This window comes from Peromyscus maniculatus, chromosome 23 (genome assembly GCF_049852395.1).
Source record: "Peromyscus maniculatus bairdii isolate BWxNUB_F1_BW_parent chromosome 23, HU_Pman_BW_mat_3.1, whole genome shotgun sequence".
NCBI lineage: Eukaryota > Metazoa > Chordata > Mammalia > Rodentia > Cricetidae > Peromyscus > Peromyscus maniculatus.
The window spans coordinates 45,409,761-45,434,153 of NC_134874.1; the positions used below are offsets into that span (position 1 = coordinate 45,409,761).

Sequence of the window (24,393 nt, forward strand, 5' to 3'; positions counted from 1 at the left end):
TGACAGTCACAAATGCTAGAAGTGGCATTTTTTATTTTTTTTTCCTTCAAAATTTCAAATTAGCCATAAAGAGCCAATGAGGGTGCTCAGATCTTAGCACCTGGCCATGGAAGTTGAAGTGGAGTACTCAGCTTTAGCACCCAGCCATAGATGTTGAAGCAGAGTACTCAGATCTTAGCACCCGGCCATGGAAACTCTGCAGTATGGTCAGTAGGTGAAGAAAGAGAGCCTAAGATTTGGCACTGGGCAAGAGGGGATAGGAAGTGGCAGCCAGAGACAGCATGGGAACAGCCCTTGCCAGCACCATGGGGAGAAGGGAGCAGGGACTAGGGCCCGATGCCCTGGTAGACTACACAGAGTAGGGAGGCTTGATGCTCCACGTGCCTTGGCCAGAGATCTGTTCCACCCCTGGCCAGTGGGATTCAGGCGCTCAGGCACCTCAAGGCCTCCACGGCCCCAGCATCCCTCCTGTGACCCCAGCATCCTTCCACTGGTCTTTCTTGCCTTGCTGTCCCAGCTACACCTCCAGCATCCGAGTCTCCCTAAAGGTACCTGGTAGTTATCACGCTGTGTGATGGCTGTGGGGACAGTGAGCAGGGGGTGAGTTCTCACATTAATTTTTTTTTTTCAAAATATTAAAGTCCCGAGGCACCATCCTCTAAGTTCCTCTTCACCCGCAAGAGCAGTTTCTAACTTTATTTATGACTTTCATCTGAGTGAAAGGGAGCTAAGATGCCTCTTAGAGCTTCCATATCCCCGAGCTTATTGACTGAGAAGAAGGAAAGCCTGGCTTCCTCAGCAGTTTTCGTTCGCCCGAGGACCCGGGAGCTCTCTCCATCACTGTCCCCTCTTTACCAGACACTTTAAGCGCCCTCTAATCCCATCAGCTCCCCTCAAAAGGGGTTGACTCAGGCACTAGTTGGGGCTTTTTTCTCTGAGCCCCAAGCCAGGACGGAATCTGAGGCTGAATAAATTGTGATCATGAGGCCCCGCCAGACTGAGAAGAGAAACAGGAGGAAAATTAAATTTTTTTTTCTAGAAAACAGCATCTTCAGTAAGGAGGGGGGCAAAGCTCGGAGGCAAAGCAAAACAGAAAATAGGGCCAGGTAAAAGGAAATGTTTCCCTTTGAAAACCAGAAGAGTGGCCTGCCAATCACCACACAAAAGACAGACAGAGAGAGAGAGAGAGAGAGAGAGAGAGAGAGAGAGAGAGAGAGAGAGAGACCGACCCTAGAGCAAGCCACCGATTTGGGGCTCTAGGTAATGAAAACAGCTGTTAATGAAGATGGGAACCATGCTGGAATGTCTCCTGATTCAACACGAATAAGCTAAGCACAGCACTGTATGCTGGCAGTCGGAGCTGTAGCTCTCCTGTCCATGCACCCAGCTCCTGAGGTCCCAGAACCCTACTCTCACAGAACTCTGTGTGGTAGGAGCAGGGCACAGCAGAGGCTTCTTTCTGTGGGAGCACAGAGAAAGAGCCTGGTCTCCTTCCATTCACCACTGCGTGCTCTCCTGCTGTCCCAAACCACCTCAGGGAGGAGGGGTGACTGCCAGCCTGTCTGGTGGAGGGCCTGCCTCAGCTCTTCCCTTGTCTTCCCAGGCTATCAGATCTCCTGGGAGGTGTATGGGAAGAATGACTCTCGGCTCACACACACCCTCAACAGCACAACCCTCGAGTACAAGATCCAAGGACTGTCATCTCTCACCACCTACACCATCGATGTGGCTGCCGTGACCGCCGCAGGTGTGGGCCTGACCACATCGTCCACCATCTCTTCGGGAGTACCCCCAGGTCAGTGGTCATACAAACTTTTCCTGTGCAAACTTTTCTCTGACCTTTCAATACGGTGGCATTTCCATGCAGAATCCACCAAGTGCCTGGAGAGCCTCCTACTGAGACGTGTGGAAGGAAGAGAACACTGATCTACCCTCAGCTTAGCCTTTCACCTTACCTGATCGTGTGTGTCTCTTTCCCAGAGTGTGAGAGCAAACAGAAGTGGCTTGAGAGGGAGGAGAGGAATGGTCTCCATGGGGCTAAAACATGGTCTCTACAGCCCAAGGTTTCCACCCTCCAGGGTGCACAGCCAATAGATGCCTTGAGAAAGGGGATTAAATATGTTTGAAATTAAGTGTGGGAGGGGCTGGCACTGCTGCTCAGCTGTTGTGCAGAAGGTCTTGGGTTTGATCTCCGCATAAGCAAACCAGGTATGGTGATGCACACGTGGAATGCAAGGGTTTCACAAGCAAAGGCAGGTGCATCCAGAGTATAAGGCAGTCCTTGGCTACACAGTAAGTTGGCAGCCAGTCTGGGTTACACGAGACCCTGTCTCAAAACTCCAAAAGACCACACAGCTTAGAGCTTCAGCTACTGAAACATCAAGAACTGGGGTTTGTAATGAGACAAAGAGGGGCTAGAGAGATGGATCATTCATTCAAAGCACTTGTTGCTCTTGCGTAGGACCCAGATTCAGTGTCTGGCACCCATATGGTGGCTCACAGCTGTCTGTAACTCCAATTCCAGGGGAATCAATGCCCGTTTCTGATCTCTGAGGGCACCAGGTACACACAAGGTGCACATACACCCGTGTAGGCAAAACACTCATATACATAAAATAACTGAATCTGAGAAAGAAAGAAAAAAAACAGTAGGAAAGATGGAGAGAGAGAGAGAGAGAGAGAGAGAGAGAGAGAGAGAGAGAGAGAGAGAGAGAGAGTGTGAGTGTGCTGCAGGGCCGGTGGTGGTTCTGCAAGCCACCGCTGCGGTCTGCTCATTAGCATGAAAATGACTTCCACTCCTTCTGTGTGTTACTCTGGAACCCACAGGATCTTCCTCAATGCTCAGCCGCACACCCATCTCAGCTCCAGAAATCCACCCCTGACTTGTGCTCTCTGGTGTTAAACCTCCTGTTTAAGAAGGGGATGTGTTTCCAGAAACCTCACAAATAACTGTGAATGTGGGGATGGGGGGTATAGACATGGGTCTAGTGGTTCAGCCCTGCAGTTAAATCTGTTCCATCTCCTGCCATTTAAGGGGCTGGAGAGATCACTCATGGGTAAGAGCACTTGCTGTGTAAGCAGGAAGACCTGAGTTTGGATCCTGGAACCCACGTAAAGAAGCCAGGTGCAGCTGAGGCACAAACCTGTAACCCCAACACTAACAGGATGGGCGGGCAGAAACAGGATGGCTGGGGCTCAATGGCTGCCGGCCTAGCCCCACGTTCAGTGAGAGACCCTGTCTCAAAGGACTGAGGTGGACAGTGATAGAGGGATGACCTCCTCAGGTTTTGTACATGCACAGGCATGTGCACCTGCATATAAACATGCACATATACTACACACACACAGACACAGACACAGACACACACACACACACACACACACATCAATTTGCCTTATTTGAAAAATATGACAACCTTATTGTTAGAGGACTGAATAACTCACGTGAACTTAACTCATGTTTGCTCCCCACTTCCAGTTCATTTTCATAACCTGATGGCTTGCTCTGGAGAGTGATACGTGTGTCTAAAAATAATGTAAAACAAATGAAATGTGTGTACTGAAAGGAGCCCTCAGGAGTCCCCTGTGTCCACCCTCACCTTGACTTAGTGTGCCACTCTAAACATACTTCTTCTATGTCCAAACTTGGTGTGGAGGTAGGAGAGGAGATTGAGCAGCAGCAGGATCCACAGAGTGACCTCCCCTGTTGTCCACCAGAGATGGCGCTCCATTGAGTGTGGGAGTCCCCCCCCCCAACAGCAGGGGACGATGTGACCAAGCCTTTCTTTCCACCTGCACATGGTGGCCATTGTCCAAGGTAGTGGCCCTGACACTGACATGGGTACCGGACTTACAGGTGTTTGTCAAGCCCCTGAGAGTTGGGTCCCACCCGAGGAACTAGTCTGTAGAGTCTCCTGATGTTGCCTCTGGTTAAGTCCCATATGCATGGAAGACCATCACACGAAGGCAGTATAGCAGTGCTTTAAGTCTTCCGAGTGTAGAAAGATTCCTGTTTGTTTGTTGTTTGTTTGTTTATTGTGTGTGGAGCCATGTGCACACATGCATGTCATGGTCAGAGGCCAGCATCCGGTGCCTTCTTCCATTTCTTTTCATTTTATTTTGAGACAGAATCGCTCACTGAACCTGGAACTCACTGATTGGCCAGAGTGGCTGCCAGACAAGCTTCTGTTTCCCCAGAACTGAGATTACAGGTGTCAATCACCACACCTGGCTTTTTATGTGGGTTCTGGGAACTGGTTTTCCAGCACAGGGGTAGCTTCCACTGGGAAGCCAGGGAGCACCACAAAGTCACACTGTGTACCAAACCTCACACAAGAGATTTGTTGGGGAGACCCACAGGCCGACAACTGCCTCTTTTTTTTTTTTTTTTTTTTTTTTTTTTTTTTGGTTTTTCGAGACAGGGTTTCTCTGTGTAGCTTTGCGCCTTTTCCTGGAACTCACTTGGTAGCCCAGGCTGGCCTCGAACTCACAGAGATCCGACTGCCTCTGCCTCCCGAGTGCTGGGATTAAAGGCGTGCGCCACCACCGCCCGGCTACAACTGCCTCTTGAGTGGGAACAGAGACAGCAGTGGGCTGGCAGAGGGACAGGTTTTCATAGGGTCTTTGGAGCCTGCGTAGTGAGCTAGTAGAAAAGTACAGCCTAGCCGGAAGTATTGCTTGGCAGTTAACCCTGAGTCATGGGAGTGGGGGTTTCCAAGTTCTGGGTTTGGGGACAGGCCAAGGACAGAATGCTTTTCCATTGGCCTATTACACTGTATTCTGAGAGTCTGAATTCAGTTCCTCATGCTTGTGTGCAAGTAGCACTTTACCGACTAAGTCATCACCCCTGCCCGTACGCATTGGTTTTCCCCAAATATCTGGTTCCCATAAAACTTACAGCACCTAAACCACAGATCCGAAACAGAATTAGTCCAATCGTAGCCACGGCCCTGATGTGGGCACTGTCTGATGTGTTAAAAATGGAGCCGGCACCAGGGAGAACATAGGCAGCCTACCTGGTGTGAGTCACAAGGTTTTGTGACCTGGACACTGTCCATCCCTGATAGGGAATGAGTGCACTGACCTCCGGAAGACCTCTCTACATCCAGCATGACTGTCTCCAGGAACTGCAGTGGGTAAACTCAGAAGAAAGATGTAGGCCTGTGCTCTGAGTAAGCCTCTGGTAGCTGCTGTGAAGGGAAATCGCAAGCTGCCTGAAAGCCAGATCACCTGTAGCTGGAGGGCTATGCTAAGACACTCAGTAGCATCCGCAGGAAGAGCCTCCTGCAGCAATGAGCCTTTCTGAGGGGCCGGCTTTTGTTTGCCAGGCTGGAGGTTTACGTCCATTAGACACTGAAGAGCCGTTTTAAGAATCCAGAGAGCGAAAGACTAGAAAGAGGAGTCACTTGTCCTTCGCTTTAAACATTTTCTGCTTCAAATTCATTAAGCCACATGCAGAAGGACCCTTGAGATCCTAGAGACCCTGCTTGTGACAATAGCAAGCTGTTACCAAAGGGGCTTTATTATCCCGTGGCAAGACCTGCCTTCAAATACTCCAGCCATGTGAGCTAGGGCATCGTTCTCTCAGAAACCTGAAGACAGCAAGCGGGTTTTCTTTCCTTTCTTCCTCTCTCCTTCTTCCCTTGCTCCCTTCCTCTCTCTTCTCCCCTCTCTCCCTGTCACTCCCCTCCCCATACCCACCTCCTCTTTCTTTTTTTCTTCCTCTTAGGTCCTGGACATGGACCCCTGAGCTGTGTATGCTAGGCAAGTGCTCTACCACTGAGCGACACCCCAGCCTTGTTCTTGTCTGTTTTTGTTTTGTCCCGTTTATTTATTTAATTATTTAAAATTTCAAGACAAGGTTTCATGTATCCCAGGCTAGCCCCAAACTTCCTATGTAGCTGAGAGTACCCATGAACTTCTGATTCTTCTGCCTCCACCTCAGTCCGGGAACCAGAGGGACACTGCCATGACTGGCATTATGCAGTGCTGGGCACCAAGGGCGTTGTGGATGCTGGGTGGACACTGCCCGCTGAGGGACGCCTCCAGCCCTTTGTCGTGTCTTTATAAGGTAGCTTGTGTTTGCATTTCTTCTTCTTTTTTTCTCTTTAACCCATTATCTTCCTCTAGGAAATTTCTCATTTTAGACACTTTGTTGAACTTTCAAGTAAGCCTGGCCTCCTAGAGAACAGGCCAGCAGTGTCTCTGTGTGTGAGTGGGCCTCAGCCCAGGAAATCTTCAGATGATAGGGTTCACCTTCCACCCATGTCATTCCCAGAATAACAGAGTCCCACAGAAAGAGTTCTGCACTGTCACCTGCTTTTGGTTGTCTTGGAAACCAAATCCAGGACCTACAGAGTTCCGTCCCCTCCTCAACCCTGACTTCTGGAGCATCATGGGAGCAGGGAAAAGGAATTAGACACTCCTTTCTTGGTGCCAGGGCAGGAGCCTGGAGGATGTAATCATGTTCCCTTGTCTGTCTTTGCACAACAAGCACCTATTAATTATCTGCTCTGGAGAGAGATGAATAAGACAGGAGTCTCTTAATGCCACTTGAGATGGCCTGGAGCACAGCGGGTGACCCTGTTAGAGGAAGCATCCTGCTGTGAGGTCTTGCTGGGGGAAGCTGCACTTCTTCTCACTTTCATGGCTTGGTAAACAAGTGCCTTTTGCAGTAAAAAGTCATTTTGAAGCTGTTTCCTCCCTAACTTGCTTGGTACCTTCCCTAAGCTGTGGCAGGAGTTAACTCTCTTCCCGCCTCTCTCCTCCTCCTCTAGACCTTCCTGGGGCTCCATCCAACCTGGTGATTTCCAACATCAGCCCTCGCTCAGCCACACTTCAGTTCCGACCCGGCTATGATGGGAAGACAGCCATCTGCAAGTGGATCGTGGAGGGGCAGGTATGTGCCTCATGGCCCCGAGTGTTAGTAGCTTTTTGTGGTGCTATAACCAAATACCTGACACAGCAGCTTAAGGAGGAAGGAAGCTTTATTTTGGCTCACAGTTGCAGTACTGTCCATAAAGGCAGGGAAGTCATAGTAACAGGAATGTGAGCCAGCTGGTCACATGATCATCCACAGTCAGAAAGCAGAAAGGAATGATTGCTGATGCTCAGTGCATTTTCTCCTTTTTACTCAGTCCAGGCCCCCAGCCCATGGATGGGGACATCCATATTCAGAGTGGGTCTTCTCACCTCAGTTCTGGAAACTCCCTCACAGACATGGCCAAAGGTGTGTCTCCTAGGTAATTCTAGGTGATATCAAATTGCCAATATTAAACACCACACCCCAGGAACTGGGGATTCCCAATAGAAAGATGATGATAAGGACCTCTCTTTTAGCAAGTGTTGAAGTTCCTTCTAAAATGACTCCTCCTCGGTTGCTGGAGGGACTCCAAGATAACTAAAAGGTGTTGTGCTTGGAGAGGAAGAAAAGAGACAGGAATGAAATCAGACACTGGGGGCAGGATGGGCAAAGATGAGAAAATCAGGGTCCTATCAAATGGCCAGAGAATTTAGAATAAAGGAGGAAACTCAAGGCTGTTCCAGCATGGTACCCCAAATTAGATAGCACAGTCGACTGACTTTTAAATTCTACATCACAGTTAGCTACCAGACTGGTACAGCTTGTCTGGCATAGAGCATCATGGGTACAGCTGCCTTTCCAGAGCAGGCTCTGTCTCCAGATGCTGTTCTAGGCATGGAGGATCCAGTGTTAGCTTGTGCTGTGGAGGGAAATGTTCTTCTGGGTGGCAGGACCTCCTGCTGCAGGGTGTGTCTGGAGACAGGACAGAGCAATAGGATGTGATGGAAAAATCTACCATATGGATCCAAGGATGGGCTGAGGGAAAGACTCAATGTAATGTCAAGGGCTGTAATAAACATGGGAGGGTCTGGGCATCTAGGAGGGCTATATGTAGATAGGCTCTGCTGGCATAGATGAATACCACACATTCCACCAGCTCCATGTTCGGATAAAAGAGAAAAAGATGAGGAACCAAATTACAAGCAATGAGTGGTGATGTTTGGAAGTAGTTCCTGTGTAATTAGACCCTGGTAACTCATTGCTGTCCTTGCACTGGGTTGTTGGAGTCTCTTCTGAGTACTGGCTATGAATTAGGAAGCAAATTTTACACCTACATGTGCAAAAGTTTCACCAAGCCCACCTTTCTGGAAAGCTATGTAGAATCTCCACAGTGTAAACTATCTGGATGGGAGCTATCTGTCACTGGGGCTGAGCCTATTTACTTAAGAAAAATAAGAGTATATCTGTATTTTACATCTAATCAAAAAATTCCCAGTGAATAAAAAAAATATGATGGAAACAGACTTTGAAACTCTTAAAAGAAAAATGTCTGTGGAAAACTAATTGTTACAACTTAATATTTATTGGTCCTAGTAGGTGAGCCAAGCACTATGTGGACCAAAGTATCAGCCACACCTGACATTCCTAGAAGCATTTTTACACTCCTGCTTCCCTCCCTTGAAGCCCTCCTCATCCATTGGTAGTCACTTGTCTTCTCTCTGTCACTATAGATTATATCTCTTTTTCTTTTTTCTAAGAGTCTTCTGCCCTTTTTCCCAGTGCCATGTCCTACTGACAACACCTAGGCACCGGAGAGGTCCTTGCATGATTTCTTCTAGTGGAACCACTTAGCACTCCTCTGTCCCTCCATGTCCTTTGAACCAGAAGTTCTTCACAAAAACTTGATGAAATGTGCTTTCACTTTTACATCTCCCTCTCCTTCCTGCCTTCCCTCCTTCCTGCACCCTCAGCATATCCTTGGTTCTCTGCACATGTTGAGGTAGATAAAGAGCAGGGAGTTATGCCAAATAGAGCAGCAGGTGAAAGTGAACTGTCTGATCCCTGATCCCTACTCTACCAGTTCCCCATCAGTGTTTTATCTACTCGCTCGTGCATACTGTTTCACCTGAACTATTTTCTTTGAACATTCAGAATGGAATTTTTTTTTTATTCTCTCGACCTTTACTCACTTTGTCTCTGGAACTTTGAAGGGAAGCCCTTGCCCTAATCCCACACATTGTGTAGGTATCCTCAAAGCTAGGAAGGCAGAAAAACACTCATTTATAAATTATCAAAGTAAGGCACTGCCTCCTTCTTCCAGTGTTAAACAGATTTGTTTTCTTTTTTTCTTTTTGTTATGTTTCTTTCCTACCATTGCAATAATTATGAAAGCATATGCTTTTATATTCAGTGTGTTCCAGGCATCTATCTGTACTCATTGCTCTATTTTAATCGTGTGTGTGTGTGTGTGTGTGTGTGTGTGTGTGTCTGTGTGTGTGTGTGTCTGTGTGTCTGTCTGTCTGTCTGTCTGTCTATCTGTCTATCTGTGCATGCCATGGTGCATGTATGAAGTCCTCACCCTCATCTTGTGTGACACAGTGTCTTTTGCCTGTTGTGAACACCAGGTGAGCTGGCCCCTGAACTTCAGGGAGTCTCCTGCTTCCACCCTCTTATCTGTCCATAGGAACACAGGGATTATGGACATATGCTACCATGTCCATCTTTGTGTAGGTTCTAGGGATTCAAACTCAGGACCTTGTGCTTGTGTGGTGAGCACTTTGCCCACAGAGTTGTCTATCTCCTTTACCCCATTGCTGTCCTTTGAGTCCTAAATTCACCCATCTTTATCCCTTTATGTTCTAGATTTCTTGGCATGAGGAGATCTGGTTTTCTGGTGTTACATGATGTCTCAGGACATGGGGCCTTCCTGGTCCAAGCTCATATGAGCTGTTTCTACATGGGCCTGTGTTTTAAATAGTGTCAAATAACATTTAAAAATCAAAACCTAAGCATCAAAAGCTGAGCGAGCTCATTGCTACCATCTCATCATTGCTTCTAGACCTGTCTGGTCAGGAGAGGAAATACATTAAACATTTTTGTTAGATTTACTTTCACATTCATAAGTATTTTGCCTATATGTACATTTATGTACCATATGTGTGCCTGGTGTTCATGGAGGCCAGAAGAGGGTGTCAGATCTACTAGAACGGGTTGTGAGCCATTATTATGTATCCTGGAAATTGAACCTGTGTCTTCAGGAAGAGCAGCTAGTGCTCTTAACCACTGAGCCATCTCTCGGCCCCAGGAAAGATATATTTTTAACACCATATGGTCATAGTGATATTCCCAATTCAAATAAAATATCATTATCCTTAAATTCACATCTTATTCTAAGTTTGCCATATACTAAAATGCATTTTTAAAGAAACCCCAATGTTCTTATTTTTCTTACCTGACTATTATACTGAGTGTAAACCTGTGATTCCAACAGAGTAATCAAAAAAACTACTAATGCAATGTAAGTGTTTATCCTTAGATTTAATTCTCTCCTGCATTCACAGTCAAGATGCTGAGCTTAAAAAAAAAAATCACTCAACAGCATTCTTTGCTTACCTGCTTTCATCACCAACTTGTAGATAACCAGACACATTCATTTCAGGTGTTGTGTTCTTTTGCCTTGCTTATTAGCAGTTAGTTTCTTTAAAGATCATTTCACCTGAGAGAAATGGCTAGGGATTTTTAAGTTTATTTTCATTTGTAACCATTTACATTATTACAGAGTCAAAGCTATAGAAAAATAATGTGCTGGGAAGTCTAGGTTCTCCTGCCTATTACTACACCTCATGGGTAATCATGCCTATTTGAATTTTGGTCTACCCTTTGTAGGTATGTGTTCATGTGTGTGCAGGTGCACATATGTGTGCAATGTACACATGTACACATTCTTATAGAGGCCAGAGGTCAACCTCAGCTTTTGTTCCTTAGGTACTGTTTGCCTGGCTTTGGAAACAGTCTCTTAAGTGCTTGGGGCTCACTGAGCAGTCTAGGCTGGGTGACCAGCCAGCCCCGGGAATCCTCTTGTCTCTAACTCCCAACCACTTGGATTACAAGTGAGTGTCAGCCATGCTCAGGTTTTTTGTTTTGTTTTGTTTAACTTGGGTTCTGTGGATCAAACTCAGGTTGCAAGGTAGACACTTTACTGAATGAACTTTCTTCCCAGATCTCTATTCTTCTCTTTGACAACAGAAACAAATCTCCATATTTGTATTACCATTCTTGGGTGGAATGTGGACTTCCCTCACGATGAAGTGGTTAATGCACATCTGTCCATTTCCTGGTGGCTCCCTCCATCCTTCCTGTAGCTGAGCCCTGCTCTGGATTATTTAGCCAGCCCTCCATGTTGGGCATGTGTTTTCTATCACTGCCATCAACAGATTGCCAAACACCGAGTGCTTTACACAACAGAAACATGCTATTAGAGACCTTTAGGTCCCAAGTCTAGTGTGGGTTTTATGACTAAACCATGATGCCCATAGCACAGTGCCCCCTCCGGACACTCTGAAGAGGAACCGGGTTCTGTGATCATTAATGCGTAGGTAGAAATCGGTTCCATGTTGGGAGCCTGAGGTTTAGTGTGTGGGAAGCTACCTGTCAGCAGGGCTATTCTAGCAGCTGGAGGTCACCTTGTTGGGTGTCTCATCCTTCCCATCTTCAAAGTCTGCCACAGTAAGTGGGTCTTCTTCAGGCTCGGTCTCTCTTTATGCTTTGGTCTCATCTCAGTGACCCTCTTCCATTTCTAAGTACGCTGTGGTGACTTTGGAGCCAATGTTCTTGCTCTTTAATGTGTTTAGCCTTGTTGCCATCAGCCTAGACTCCTAAGCCACATGAGGCACCTTGGGCATAGGTTCTGGGAATCAAAGGGGACAAGGTTTAGGAAAGGATTATTCTACCAGGAAGTTGATCTTTTGTCCTTTTGCTGTGATATATCTTCAGATTAGACCCCAGGCATGAGGCTTCCGGGTGTAGTCAGATTTTTCTTTGGGCTGTCAGCTCACAAATGACAACGTGGAGATGTATTATTAATTGTGAACGATTGGGCTTAGCTTAGGCTTGTTCCTATAATAACTTAATTTAACCCATATATTTTCATCTATGTTCTTCCATGAGGCTTGTTACCTCATCTCCGTACTGTCCATTCTGTTTCCTCCACGTTTGTCTGGCAACTCCACCTTTCTTCTTTCCAGAGTTTGCTCTCTGCCCAGAAGTCCCACCTATACCTCCTGCCTAGCTATTGGCCATTCAGCTTTCTATTACACCAATCACAGCAATACATCTTCACACAGTGTACAACTGTCCCACACCAGCTGGGGCAAACAGTGACTGAATGTTAACCCTTCCCAGAAGCTGCCAGATATCTTGTCTATGGGTCTATACATGGCATGATCGTCAGAATCACATATGTAGAATGAACTAACTTCCAATTCAATCCAACTTCTGAATCTTCTCTGGCATACTTCTGGATAGATAATAAGGCTTTCCCAGTTTGTGTGTTCTGAAGGAGCTCCACCCAACTTTCTGCCCCCACTTCTATTTCCATATGCTCTTGAATGTATTTATGAGCTTTTCCTTCCTTCCTTCCTTCCTTCCTTCCTTCCTTCCTTCCTTCCTTCCTTCCTTCCTTCCTTCCTTCCCTCCTTCCCTCTTTCTCTTCTTCCTTCCTCCCTTCCTTCCCTCCATTCATCCATCTTTCTTTATTCATTTTTTAAAGCATTTACTGCTTAACTACCCAAGAAACTGTGCGTGGTAGGCCGGCACTCTCTCATTGAGCCATGCCCCAGCCCCTCCCTATCACCCTGCCACTGAGCTACAGACCCATCCCTTTTTACTATGTACATTCTGAGACAGGGTCTCATTGAGCTGTTCACCTGGATTTGAACTTATCCTATAGGCCAGGCTAGCCTTGAACTCTTGATCCTCCTGCCTTCACCTTCCACATAGCTGGGGCTGCAGGCCTACTACACCACACCTGGATTCTTTGTCTGTTTTATTTACTCTTGCAGTCTTGCTGGGAGCTCAGCCCCTTTATCATGAACTGAGTCAGTGATAGGAGACCATCTTTCTTTATTTCTAACTTTAAAGAGATTCTTTAAGGTTTTATTATCGAGTGTGACATTTATGGAAGGTTTCTCACTTGTTTATTGCTGGTCTTTTCTATGTAAAGACTGTTGTCTTCCAACCCTGGTTTGCTAGGATATTTTCCCCTTTATTATTATTTTTTGTGTTTTATATATTGATTAGGGGAGATAGATGTACACATGCCACAGCACACATGTGAAGGTCAAAGGATAGCTTGCTGGAGCCAGTTCTCCTTCTACCCTGTGGGTCCCAGTGTTGGAACCCAGATCATCAGGCTTGGCTGCAAGCTCTTCATATGCTGAGCCATCTCACTGGCCCTGATGTTCTTTGACATATCTAACCCATGTTCGTAAGTGAGCTTAGCTTTTCCTGGCTACAGGTTGGGCTTGGCTTTCAAGATCAGCGGTTAGACTTTTCGGTTAGACTTTTCATCTGTCCCCATCACTCTGGGTGCCCCAGCAAGGAATCTCTGGAGCCTGTTACCTACAATAGACCAAGTCCTTGGCCCTTGGCTCCTAGGTCTGCTTCTCTGGGGCTACCAAGCAATCAGCCCAAAGCCATCTCTTAAATTGTTACCTACACTGTGCCCAGTTATGAGTCTCTACAGTGAAGGCTGTCTTCTTAGCAATGGTATGACCTTTGCCTCATGAACTTCCAGCATCTGTGATTGCCTACACAATACCCACACAGGATTGGGCCCTTAAACCTTCCATCATGAAGGAGTGAGGGGTTTATGAGGCCCCACCCATCCTAGCAGATCTATAGGTAATTAAATAGCTACTGAGGAAGGGAAGGAGGGAAGGAAGGATTGTTTTCCTCAATAGTGTAACTACTGAGAAGAGGAAGAGGGTCAATGGAGTGGGAGGGGGCCAAGAGAAGGCAATGGAGGAATATGATTAAAATACATCACATAGACAGATTATTATAGATGATTAATGTATGCTGATCATTTTTAGCTGCTGTCTTTTGTTTCATGTTGGAAACACGTTAGAAGGTACAAAGAGAGTGCAAGAACCCTACACAGAGCCCTGCCCTCACCCACCTCACAACTCCCAAACTCCCCCCCCCTCCCCGCCCAGGCTCACACAAAGGCCACTCCTGGTTCTGAAAGTTGTTCCAGGATCTCCGCAGAGTGACAATGTCTGACCCCAGGACATGAAACACGCTCAGATTTTCTGCTCTGCCGGTCTCCTTCAGCCATGGCATGAATTTTTGTGACTTTGACAGTTTTGCAGATTATCAGACAAGCCTGTCCTGCAGTGCTTCTCAATTCAGGTGTGTCAGAACTCTTCGTGAATCTTCTAGAGTCTTCACTTCTGGTCAGATTATTGGGCAGTTCCCTCAGTGTCCTGTTTGGTTTAAAGTGATAATATGCTCTTTATTGGAGAGCCAGCTTTCTTCATTTGATTGACATGGTTCAAGCAGCTTTCATCTCTATATAGCTACTTCCCCTGCCTTTAAAATTAAGATGCACTGGATTGGGGAGGTGGCTCAGGGTGAGGACCGGTGCACAAGTGTGAGGACCAGAGTTCACATCCTCAGCACCCACAGGAAAGCATGGGTGGATAGTAGGTATGCTGGCCCACCTGTAATTCTAGCCCTCAGGAGGCAAAGGTAGGGGTCACCAGGACAGGCTGGTTGGCTGGACCAACAGAATCATCAAGCTCCAGGTTTGTGAGAAACACTGCTCAGTAAATAAGTGGAGGGTGATTTTCTGCCTGAATTAATTAGCATTAGGATAGAAACTGTTTGTTTTTTTAAATATGATCTCTCTCCATCCACACCCCCACCCCCGCTTCTTTTACCTTTTCTTATTCTCTGTGTATATGTGTTACTGAGGATAGAATCTAGGGTCATGCATAGACTAAACAAGCATTTCACTACTGAGCCATTATCTAAGACCCTCAATGAGGGTGTCTAGGCAGGTGCTCTACCACTGAACTACATTCCTGAGCCTCTTCATTTTCTATTTTGGTACAGATTTTTGTAAGTTTTCCAGCTTGCTCTTGAACTTGTGATCCTGTCTCTGCCTCCTTAGTAGTTAGATTCACAGGTCTGTAACTTCAGGTCTGGTACTAGTCAAGCCATGCCTACCATATTCTCGATACTTCAGTTCCACCTGGTGTTTTCCAGCTGAAGATGGTGACACCCCCTGACTCTGGCCCTGGGTTGGTACTTGCTTAGATTTTGCAGTGCATCTGCCACTTTTCTTACTTGTCATTTCTTCCCAAGTTTCATTTCCTATTTGTTCGATTACATCTGTTAGTTGTTCTCTGGGTTGCAACACTGTGAATGTTAACTTCTCCCATGGTGCATCTGAGTAATCTAGAAGTATCTTTTCTTTAGTGCCATCCTCTGAATGGTAATTTAGCATTGTAAATGCAGGAACTGAAGGTCTGAAGATAACAGCCCAGGTTCTCCTCACTCCTATTGTTGATGTTGAAGCTCGCTTCCTACCCCATCTTACTTTTCCAGTAATCTAGTATCTTATGATATCTTGTGTTCTGGAGCTTTACCATATGTCAGGTCTAGAAGGATGCCAAATATTACTTTAACTATGTACACGTGTGTTACATTTTTTTATGCTGCATTTGTTTAACGATGTAAAGATGCATTGCCTTGCCTGCCTAAGGCACTTGATTTGTCTAAGAAAAAGCTGAACAGCCAATAACTGGGCAGTAGAGGGATAGGCAGAGCTGGTGGACAGAGAGAATATGTAGGAGGAAGAATGGGGGAGAGAAGAAAAAGAACAAGGGAGATAGAGAGGGAGACGACAGACAGACACAGAGAGAGCAGGAAAGTAGGACATACAGAATGAAAGAAAGGTTTAAAAAAAAGCCCTGAGGTGAAATGTAGATGAAGAGAAATGGGTTAAATTACGTTGTAAGAGTTAGTGAGACAAGCATAAGATAAGGCTGAGCTTTCATAACTGATAATAAGTCTCCGTGTCTTGATTTGGGAGCTGGTTGGCAATCCTGCTACAGAAGGATCTTTTGTTTATTTTTTCATGTGTATGTATAGTATGAATGCATTTTTGTGGTTGCACTAGTGAGTGTGGAAGCCAGAGGTTGACATCAGATACCTTTTTGGGTTGTTCTCTACTTTCTTTATTGAGGCAGGGTCTCTCACTAATCTAGAGCTCACAGATCCAACTAGACTAAGATAGCTAGCTTGCCCCAAGGATCCCCTGTTTCTGTCTCCTGAGTGCTGGGATTGTAGCTGGGCCTCCATGCCCATCAGGCTTTTATGTGAGTGCTGGGATCCAAGCTCTGGTCCTCACATTTGCATAGCATGCACTTTGCCCATCAACATTATCTTCTCTAGCCCCAGACTGTTTTTGAAGTCAGGATGTATTACACGCTCTAGATCTAAAAATTAATTTGTTCTGGAAAATTCTTTGTCATGATCTGTTTGAATGCAGCCTCTCCACTGTCCATGTCTCTTGCTGAAATGCTTAGTGGATATAAGAAATTGCTTCTCTCTTTATCCTCCTGGTCTCTTAGCATCTATTTCCTATTTTTCTTCTCTTTATCTCTCTGTGTTCCTATCTAAATAATGTCCTCAGATATAGCTTCCAGTAAATTAATTCTCTGTTGACCTGTATCTCATTGGCCTTTTTGTCTCTTCATAAGTTTTCAATCTTGGTGGCAGATATTTGCATTTTATACAGCTCTATTATTTCTTCATCTCTGCCTTTTAAAATAGACTGTAATAGTGACATATTCTGTCCTTGATGTTATAATTTATTCCGTGTGTGTTTGTGTGCGTGTGTGTGTGTGTGTGTGTGTGTGTGTGTGTGTTCATGCACATTTGTAGGGCAGCCTGAGGTTAAATTTGGGTATCATTTTTTAGGACACTATCCATCGTGGTTTGTTTATTTGTTTGGAGATAGTATCTCTCACTGGCCTGGATTAATCTTGGCTGATTGGCCATCAAGTCCCAGGGATTCTCCTGTCTTTGCCTTCCTACTGCTAGGATTACAAGCATGCACATCACATTTGACTTCTTACATGGGTTCTGGAGGTCAAACTGGTCCCCAAGCTTACAAAGCAAGAACTTTACCTACTGAGCCTTGTCCCCAATTGATTCTCTTGGTTTTATTTTTGTTTTAGGTTTTGGTCATGTTGTTGCTTTGAAAGAAGGTTGTAAATGGAGGAGGAACCTTTGTCCCAACTGCCAGGTCCCAAATAAACACACAAAAGCTTATATTAATTACAGAATGGTTGGCCGATGTCTCAAGCTTATTACTAACTAGCTCTTACATTTAAATCCACCCATTTCTATTAATCTATGTATTGCTACATGGCCATGGTTTTACCAGTCTTCTGGCATCTTGCTTTTCTCCCTCGACTCCTCCCCTCTTCCTCTGAGTCCTCAGTTTGATTGTTCTGCCTAACTTTATCCTGCCTTGCATTGGCCAAAACAGCTTTATTATCAACCAATGAGAGCAATACATATTCACAGTGTGCATAAGGGTCATCCCACAGCAGAAGGTTCTATGTGAGCCCAGGCTAGCCTTGAACTCAGGACCTTCCTGTCTCAGCCTCTCCAGTATTGAGATTATAGTTGCACTACCACCCAGCTCTAACTCATCCCTGTGTGCCTTTCTGTGACTTCTGGCTTTGGGCTTTTGTTTTTTATTTGTTTGCTTGCTTTTCCATATTGGTTTGTTTTTCCTATCTGGTGGTTTGGTGGTAGCATTTTCACATCTCTGCCCAATGCTTTTTAATCATCATTTGATATTCTCTTACTCTAGATCAGTGATTCTCAACCTTCCTAATGCTTTGACCCTTTAATACAGTTCCTTTTGTTGGGGTGACCCCAACCATAAAATTATTTCATTCCTACTTCATAACTAATTTTGCTACTGTCAGAAATCATGATGTAAATATCTGTGCTTTCCAATGGTCTTTGGTGACCTCTCTGAAAGGGGTGTCAACCTATAGGTTCTAGACCTTCCAAACCAAAAGTGGTGCATGCATGGGATTAAGTTTGGGGAGATGCATTTCTCCCTTTCTTCTCTTCCCCCAGCACACAGTACAGGCCTGGGGAAGAAGAGGTATGGATTCCCATGTTTATAATGGATGCTGTATTAGTTCCCCTTTCCAGCAACCAAAGACCTTTTTTCTTCTCTCACCTTGGTTTTGCTTGCAGAATGTGAGGGGGCCAGACTGGACCCTTTTGCTTATTTCTGCTGTGCAAAGGCCCTGTGGTTCACCTCCCTGGACTTTCTTCCATCCCTTGCTTGCTAAGAGCCACCCTCACCTAGAGTAGCCACACTGCTGGTTTCCCAAGTTGAGTGACTGTAACAGGGTGACTATCATATCCTGCCCCAGCTGCTCTGTGGCTCTGGTTTATCACGTCATTCAGCCTCCTGTGTTGCAGGAACTGAAATACCCGTTAGTCATTCATGTTCCTTCCACAATAGTTCAGTTAACTCGGAGTCTAAAAGTTGAAGCCTCAGAATGGAAAGCAGCTCTTTCCCTCTCAGGCCAGGCCCCTGAGCTATCTGCGTTTATGTTCTCGGCCAGCTAACACTCATCTGTAAATAGAAGCTTAGTTCCCATCCCCGGGGACCAGTTTCTAGATGCACCTTCTGGATCTTTCCAGTACACTGAGGTCAAGAGGAGAAGTTAGAGGAAGCCACTGCAAGTCCCATCCTTGGTATGTGAGACCCCCAGTGGCTGCCAGAGGGCAGGATGTGCACATGGCTGTGGCATGTCTCCCCAGCTGGATCTTTGTGCCACATGAAAGCAACAGCATTTCCCTTGAAGTGTCGTTGAGATGGGCGCTACCAGCATGGTGCTGGGGAGTAAGAGATGTGTGGGGAGGGTCTCGCTAGAGTGCAGAAAACTGAGGCTCCTCTCACAGCCTTTCCAAAGGAGATTGGGAGTGGAATATTCTAGAAGGCTTTGTTTTCACTGCCAGGACCATCACAAGGCAAGCTTCTGGAGACCTTCCCGGGAAAGAGTGGGAGGTGACTTCAGCTCCTCTGAAGGCAATGGAGGGGCCTACGGCACAGCCCAGGCCACTTGAGCATTACTGGAGTTGTAAGGGTCACGGTCTGGGCCTGAGAAGCCTTAATAATTTAGGTTTGCACCCTTTCTCAATGAAAGAGACAAAACATAGTGGAGAGAGGAAGGCAGGAGTGGGTGGGAGATTCCATGTGGCCGTTGGGTGCCCCCAGTTCATCTGACATGGACTTTAGATTGTAAAAGAGGGCAAGAGGTCCGCATAGCTAAGCAATCCTGTATTGGTGAAATTATTAAGGCCACTCCACGTAGTTAAAAGGGGATTTATTTAATGGCATAACTTACAAATGAAGGAATAGGTAGGTTGAGGGTTCTGGGAAAGACGTAGCAGTAGTTCGGTGATGTTCTCTGGAGAACTCTTCTCCATCCACCTCTAGTGTCCCACCGGGCTCCCAGCAGCAAGAGAGCACGGCCCCTCCCAATCTCCGGTCTTCAGGCCCTCCCTTGGCCCTGCCTTGTGGGTGTGATAGTTACCAAAACCTCAGTGGGGGTTGGAACTTCCAGACCAAAGCTAGAATGGCTACCCACTACAATCCTGGTCCAGGGAGGCCTCACCATCCACCTTGTCAGGGCCCCAGTCTCTCCCACAAGGAGATCTGAATAGTTGTTAGACTGTGTGAAACCTCCTTCTGGGAGGCAAACTCCCCCTCTGGCTAGTCCAGGCTTCTGCCTTTTCCTTCTCCCAGCATAGGACCCCTGGGGAAAAGTCCGACTTCTTGGAAGCCTGTAGTTGTACTCTTTCATCAGGACCATTGGGACCATTGGCTCCCTGGTAATGGCACAGAGACTTACTAATTATGAAAGCTCAGCCCATAACTTAGGCTTGTTTCTGACTGGATCTTATAACTTAAAGTAACCTATTTCTATTCATTTACTTTCTGCCTCATGGCTTTCTTTTCTTTTTTCTGTATAGTTTTGGTGCCTGTTCTTGATCTTTCTTTGTAGACCAGGCTGGCCTTGAACTCACAGAGATCCACCTGGCTCTGCCTTCCAAGTGCTGGGATTAAAGGCGTGCACCACCAACTCCCAGGGGCTTTATTATCTTATCTCTGTAGTGCCCATCCTGTTTCTTCTCTCCTGGTGTCTCCACCTTCTTTTTCCCAATTCCTTCTATACCTGGAAATCCTGCCTAGCTATTGGCAGCTTTTTATTAAACCAATCAGAGTGACACGTCTTCACAATGTACAAAAAGATTATTCCACAAGAGAAACCATTGTTTTAATAGTCAGATAGACAAAGGAAGGGGCACAAGTGTCTCTTAGAATCTCTATCTCTCTCTCTCTCTCTCTCTCTCTCTCTCTCTCTCTCTCTCTCTCTCTGTGTGTGTGTGTGTGTGTGTGTGTGTGTGTGTGTGTGTGTGTGTGTGTGTATGCATCTGTACATGCCCCATGTGGGCACATGCAGGGCCAGAGGTTGACATTGGGATGTCTTCCTCAGTCACTTCACTGTGTTTTCAGAGGCAGAGTCTCTCACTGAACCTGGAACATGCCATTTCAGCTAGAGTGACTAGCTAGTGATCCCCAGAGTTCTGCCTATTTCCACTTCCCCAGCACTGAGGCCACAGGTGCACACTGGTAACACCGGGCTTCTTTTACATGGGTGCTATGGATCCCCAGGCTTGCATAGCAAGGCCTTTATCCACTAAGCCATTTCCCAACACCCCTAGAAATCTTCATTTTTGCCGCAGGATGGTTACATGAGGGACAGGTGGGGTTCTCAGAGGAGACCTAGCCTGTAGGATGCCTCACCCCCCTGCACAACACAGGACATTACGGCAGTGAGGGTCTTAGGATTACAGTTCAGCATCCTACCCAGGCTATTCTAGTATCCCATCTTTACAAGGAAGACCCAGAGTTAGATCACTGGCCTAGAGCCACACTGTGAGGAAGCACTAAGCATCACAGAAAGACTGGAAGGGGGAGTGTAGCTGGAAGGTTCTCCAATCCCGCCTGGCCCGGAGGCAAATCTCTCCCACCTGCATCCCACAGCTGCTTGATCCCAAGTAAACACACGGAGGCTTATATTATTTACAAACTGTATGGCCCTTGGGTCTAGCTAACTCTTATAACTTAACCCATTTCTATTAATCTATATGTGGCCCCGTGACCATGGCATTACCACTCTGCTGGCATCTTGTTGCTCCTTGGGTGGCAGGCTGGCATCTCTCCCCACTCCACCCTTCTTCATCTCATCTTTTAGTTTGAATGTACCACCTAACCTTATCCTGCCCTACCATGGGCCAATGTAGCTTTATGTATCAACCAGTCAGAGCAACACATGTTCACAGCGTACAGAAAGACGTCCCACAGCAGTGGAAGACGAAGACAGGCCCTGGAGCTAAGAATGAGACAGGCTTGGGGCTCTGCTCCTTCTCTGCATGGGCCAGGGGCTGACAGGAGCATACTGGGAGATGGTGTGGGTTGATCACAGTGGCACCTGCTGAGCCTGCAGAACACAGAGCATCACCTTGCCCACCACTGGCCTCCACACACAGCAATCTGCCTGTTGGAAGAAAAGCCACTCATTTATTACCCAGACCACTCTTGCTGGGACAAGCTCACAAGGGTTGGGAATAGGTCTTGATGGCAGCAGGCTATGTTTGGCTGAAGAAGGCTGTTCATGATCACCCTTCCAAGCCCACTTGCTCCTGAGATGACCTTGCGGTCATTTAGTAGGTGACTGTCAACCTAAAGAGAAGGAGTCCACAGTGTGAAAACGGGTGTAAGTTTAGAAAGGTTTGCCAGGACTCGGGGAGAGGGCTTGGTCTGTAAAGTGCTTACCTTATGAGTATGAGGACCTGGGTTCTATTCCCCTGGATCCTTGTTTGTTTTTTTAATAAATTATTTTTTAATAATCCATGTTTGTTTATTTAAAGCTAGATGTGAAGTTGCAGGCTTGTAATCTCAGTGCTGGAGACATTTAGAGCCCTGGGGTTTGCTGGCTGCAAGCCTAGCTCACTTGATGATTCTATCTCAAAAACTAAGGTGGACATCTCCCAAGGAACAGCAGCCAGGCTGACCACTGGCCTTCACCTATACATGCACACATGTGCATATTTACCTGTGCACACACATGGAAAGCATACACATGGATTTCACATACATGAACTCACATATATACACTCACTCACACATTCTCGTGTACACGCACACGCACACACACACACACACACACACACACACACACATACACACACACAGACAAAGTTTTCCTAGGCTGCTAGAGGAACATGGAGGGAGGAGAAGGCCAAAGCATCTGGGGCTCTGGACATCTCAAGAAGGGAATGTCATGGAGCTGAGTGTCCAGACTCCCCCGAGCAGCATCCAGGACTGGAGGCTGGAGTATCCTCTAGGCCAGTGTGTGCAGTCCAGCCTCAATTCCCCTTCCATGCCTCCCACTTCTCAGTGCATCTTTGCAATTAAGTTTTGCTTCTGTGCTGACTGCTTTTTTAAACCTGCAAACCAAGGGTTTTATTGCTGTTGTTTTTTGGGTTGTATGTGTGTGTGCATGTGAACATGTTCATGTGTGCACAGGTGAGTGCATACATATGTGCACAAGAATAGAATCAACATCTTTCTCTACCGCTCTCCACTTTTTTTTTTTTTTTTTTTTTTTTTTGAGATTGGTTCTCTCACGGAACCTGGAGCTTGCTAATTAGGGTAGGCTGGCTGGCCAGGGAGCCTTAGGGATCCACCTTAGGTCCTCCATGTCCCCAGTGCTGGGATTACACTCATGTGCCTCCATGCCCTGCTTTCTTTTATGTATGTTCTGGGGTTTAGACGCAGGTCTTCTCACTTTCCCAGAAAGCCCCTTACCGGTAGCTGTCTCCCCCACCCCACGAGCGAGGTTTTTAACTTCAGTTATCTCGAGTGAATTATGGGATGAAAGATGCTTGCTGTTGAAAAAGCCTCTTGTAAGGCCCTTGTAGTGTTGTTGATGCTCAGATACGGGTTTTAAAAAAAGCGGCAGCATTTGTGGGTATTTCTGGCTCGGTAATGCTTTGCTTAATTAGTAACCTCTGGCTGCAGATGGAGCCGAAGGGCTCTTCCCACGTTTTCAGTGCAGTTGGCAGTGGTACCTGTTGTCCTTGGCCGCCCGCTCCCCACCCCTCGCTGACTTCCTTCCCTCCCTCAGCCCTGCTGCACATGGCCATTCGCTGCGCTCTAATAGCCAGAATTGCTGCCCAACTCCAGCAAAGGCTGCTCGGGGCAGGATTTTCGGTAATGAAGACGCTCTCAGTAACACTTTGGGTACAGATAAAACTGTTTCCATTCTGAAAATGGAAAGCAGAGAGGGGGTGGGGGAAACCCACTAAGTGCTTATTTGTGCATAATAGTAGCCATTTTCTTAAAAAGGAGCTGTTTTAGAGAGTGTTATGGGCTAATAAAATAAAACACGAATCTGTTCTATGCTGGTCTCCTGGTAACTAAGGAACAGTGGAGATGGAAATATCGTGTGGCCCCAATGGCCCCAGAGGCGACACACACAGACCCCCAGGTTACCTAGAGTGTCATTAGCCATCCTCATTGAAGTGACTCATGCCTGGGAGACTCCGGGGCACAAGGAAATGCTATGCATCTTTCAGGTGTGCTCAGCAGGTTCCAGGGACTAGATTGGATGGAGGCTGATGGAAGGCCACAGGTGGCATTTTTCTGTGCACTGCCACATGTAACCACAAGGACGTATCCCAGGGTGTGTGGGGGTTTCCATTTACCTAACAAGCCATTTTATCTGAAGCCTCTTGCAATACATCCGTACTAAGGGTGAATTCCAGGGTAAGCCTGGTCAACAGCTGAGCATGTCTGTCTCCTATTAGAATCTTCTGTTCCTAGGCATGACATTCCCTTCTGCCTTCTGCCTACACAGCCAGGGGACTGAAGGCAAATGTGTGGCTGAGCGTCCCAGCCTGGGTACACCCTCTGCCCCCGATGCTGGACTCTGTATCCACTCCTGCTTCTAGCCACACTAGCTAAGCACTGTCTAGGTTCCAGACCCAGGATTCAGAGCACCAGAGACATGAAGGCAACATTCCCAGCGTCCATCAAAGGGGAAAGAGACTCGTGGAAGGAACAGATGCCAAGGCCTCTTGGCAGGGGTCACTGTGAGATCACCATGGCTCCCATGTACATACAGACAGTCCCCATATAATGATGACTCCCTGCGTATGTGTGGACAGTACCAGCCTCCCATAGTTCAACTCATGATGTCTCAGCTCCACCCCACTACAAAAGCAATGCTCTACAGTGCACCATGTTCCCAGCCTGTTGTAGTTCTGTGTTCCATCATGACTGAGTGAGTGTACACATGAGCCAGTCAATACTTTTCTATAAAATAGACTTTGCATTAGATGGCATTGGCCAATGCATGCCAGTGTAAGTATTCTGAGAATGGTTGATGAGGGCCAGGCTAAGCTGTGACACTCTG

General features: G+C 46.6%; 1 protein-coding gene across 2 annotated transcripts in view; it reads left to right on the forward strand.

Annotated features, from left to right (window-relative positions):
* Sdk1 (sidekick cell adhesion molecule 1) overlaps positions 1-24,393 on the forward strand; it is a 968,286-nt gene that overhangs the window by 793,835 nt on the left and 150,058 nt on the right. For both annotated transcript variants that reach the window (XM_006990740.4, XM_076560415.1), the window contains 2 exons: positions 1,604-1,795; positions 6,777-6,898. In XM_006990740.4, coding sequence (XP_006990802.2) covers positions 1,604-1,795; positions 6,777-6,898 — 314 coding nt within the window. The remainder of the gene's footprint in view (positions 1-1,603; positions 1,796-6,776; positions 6,899-24,393) is intronic.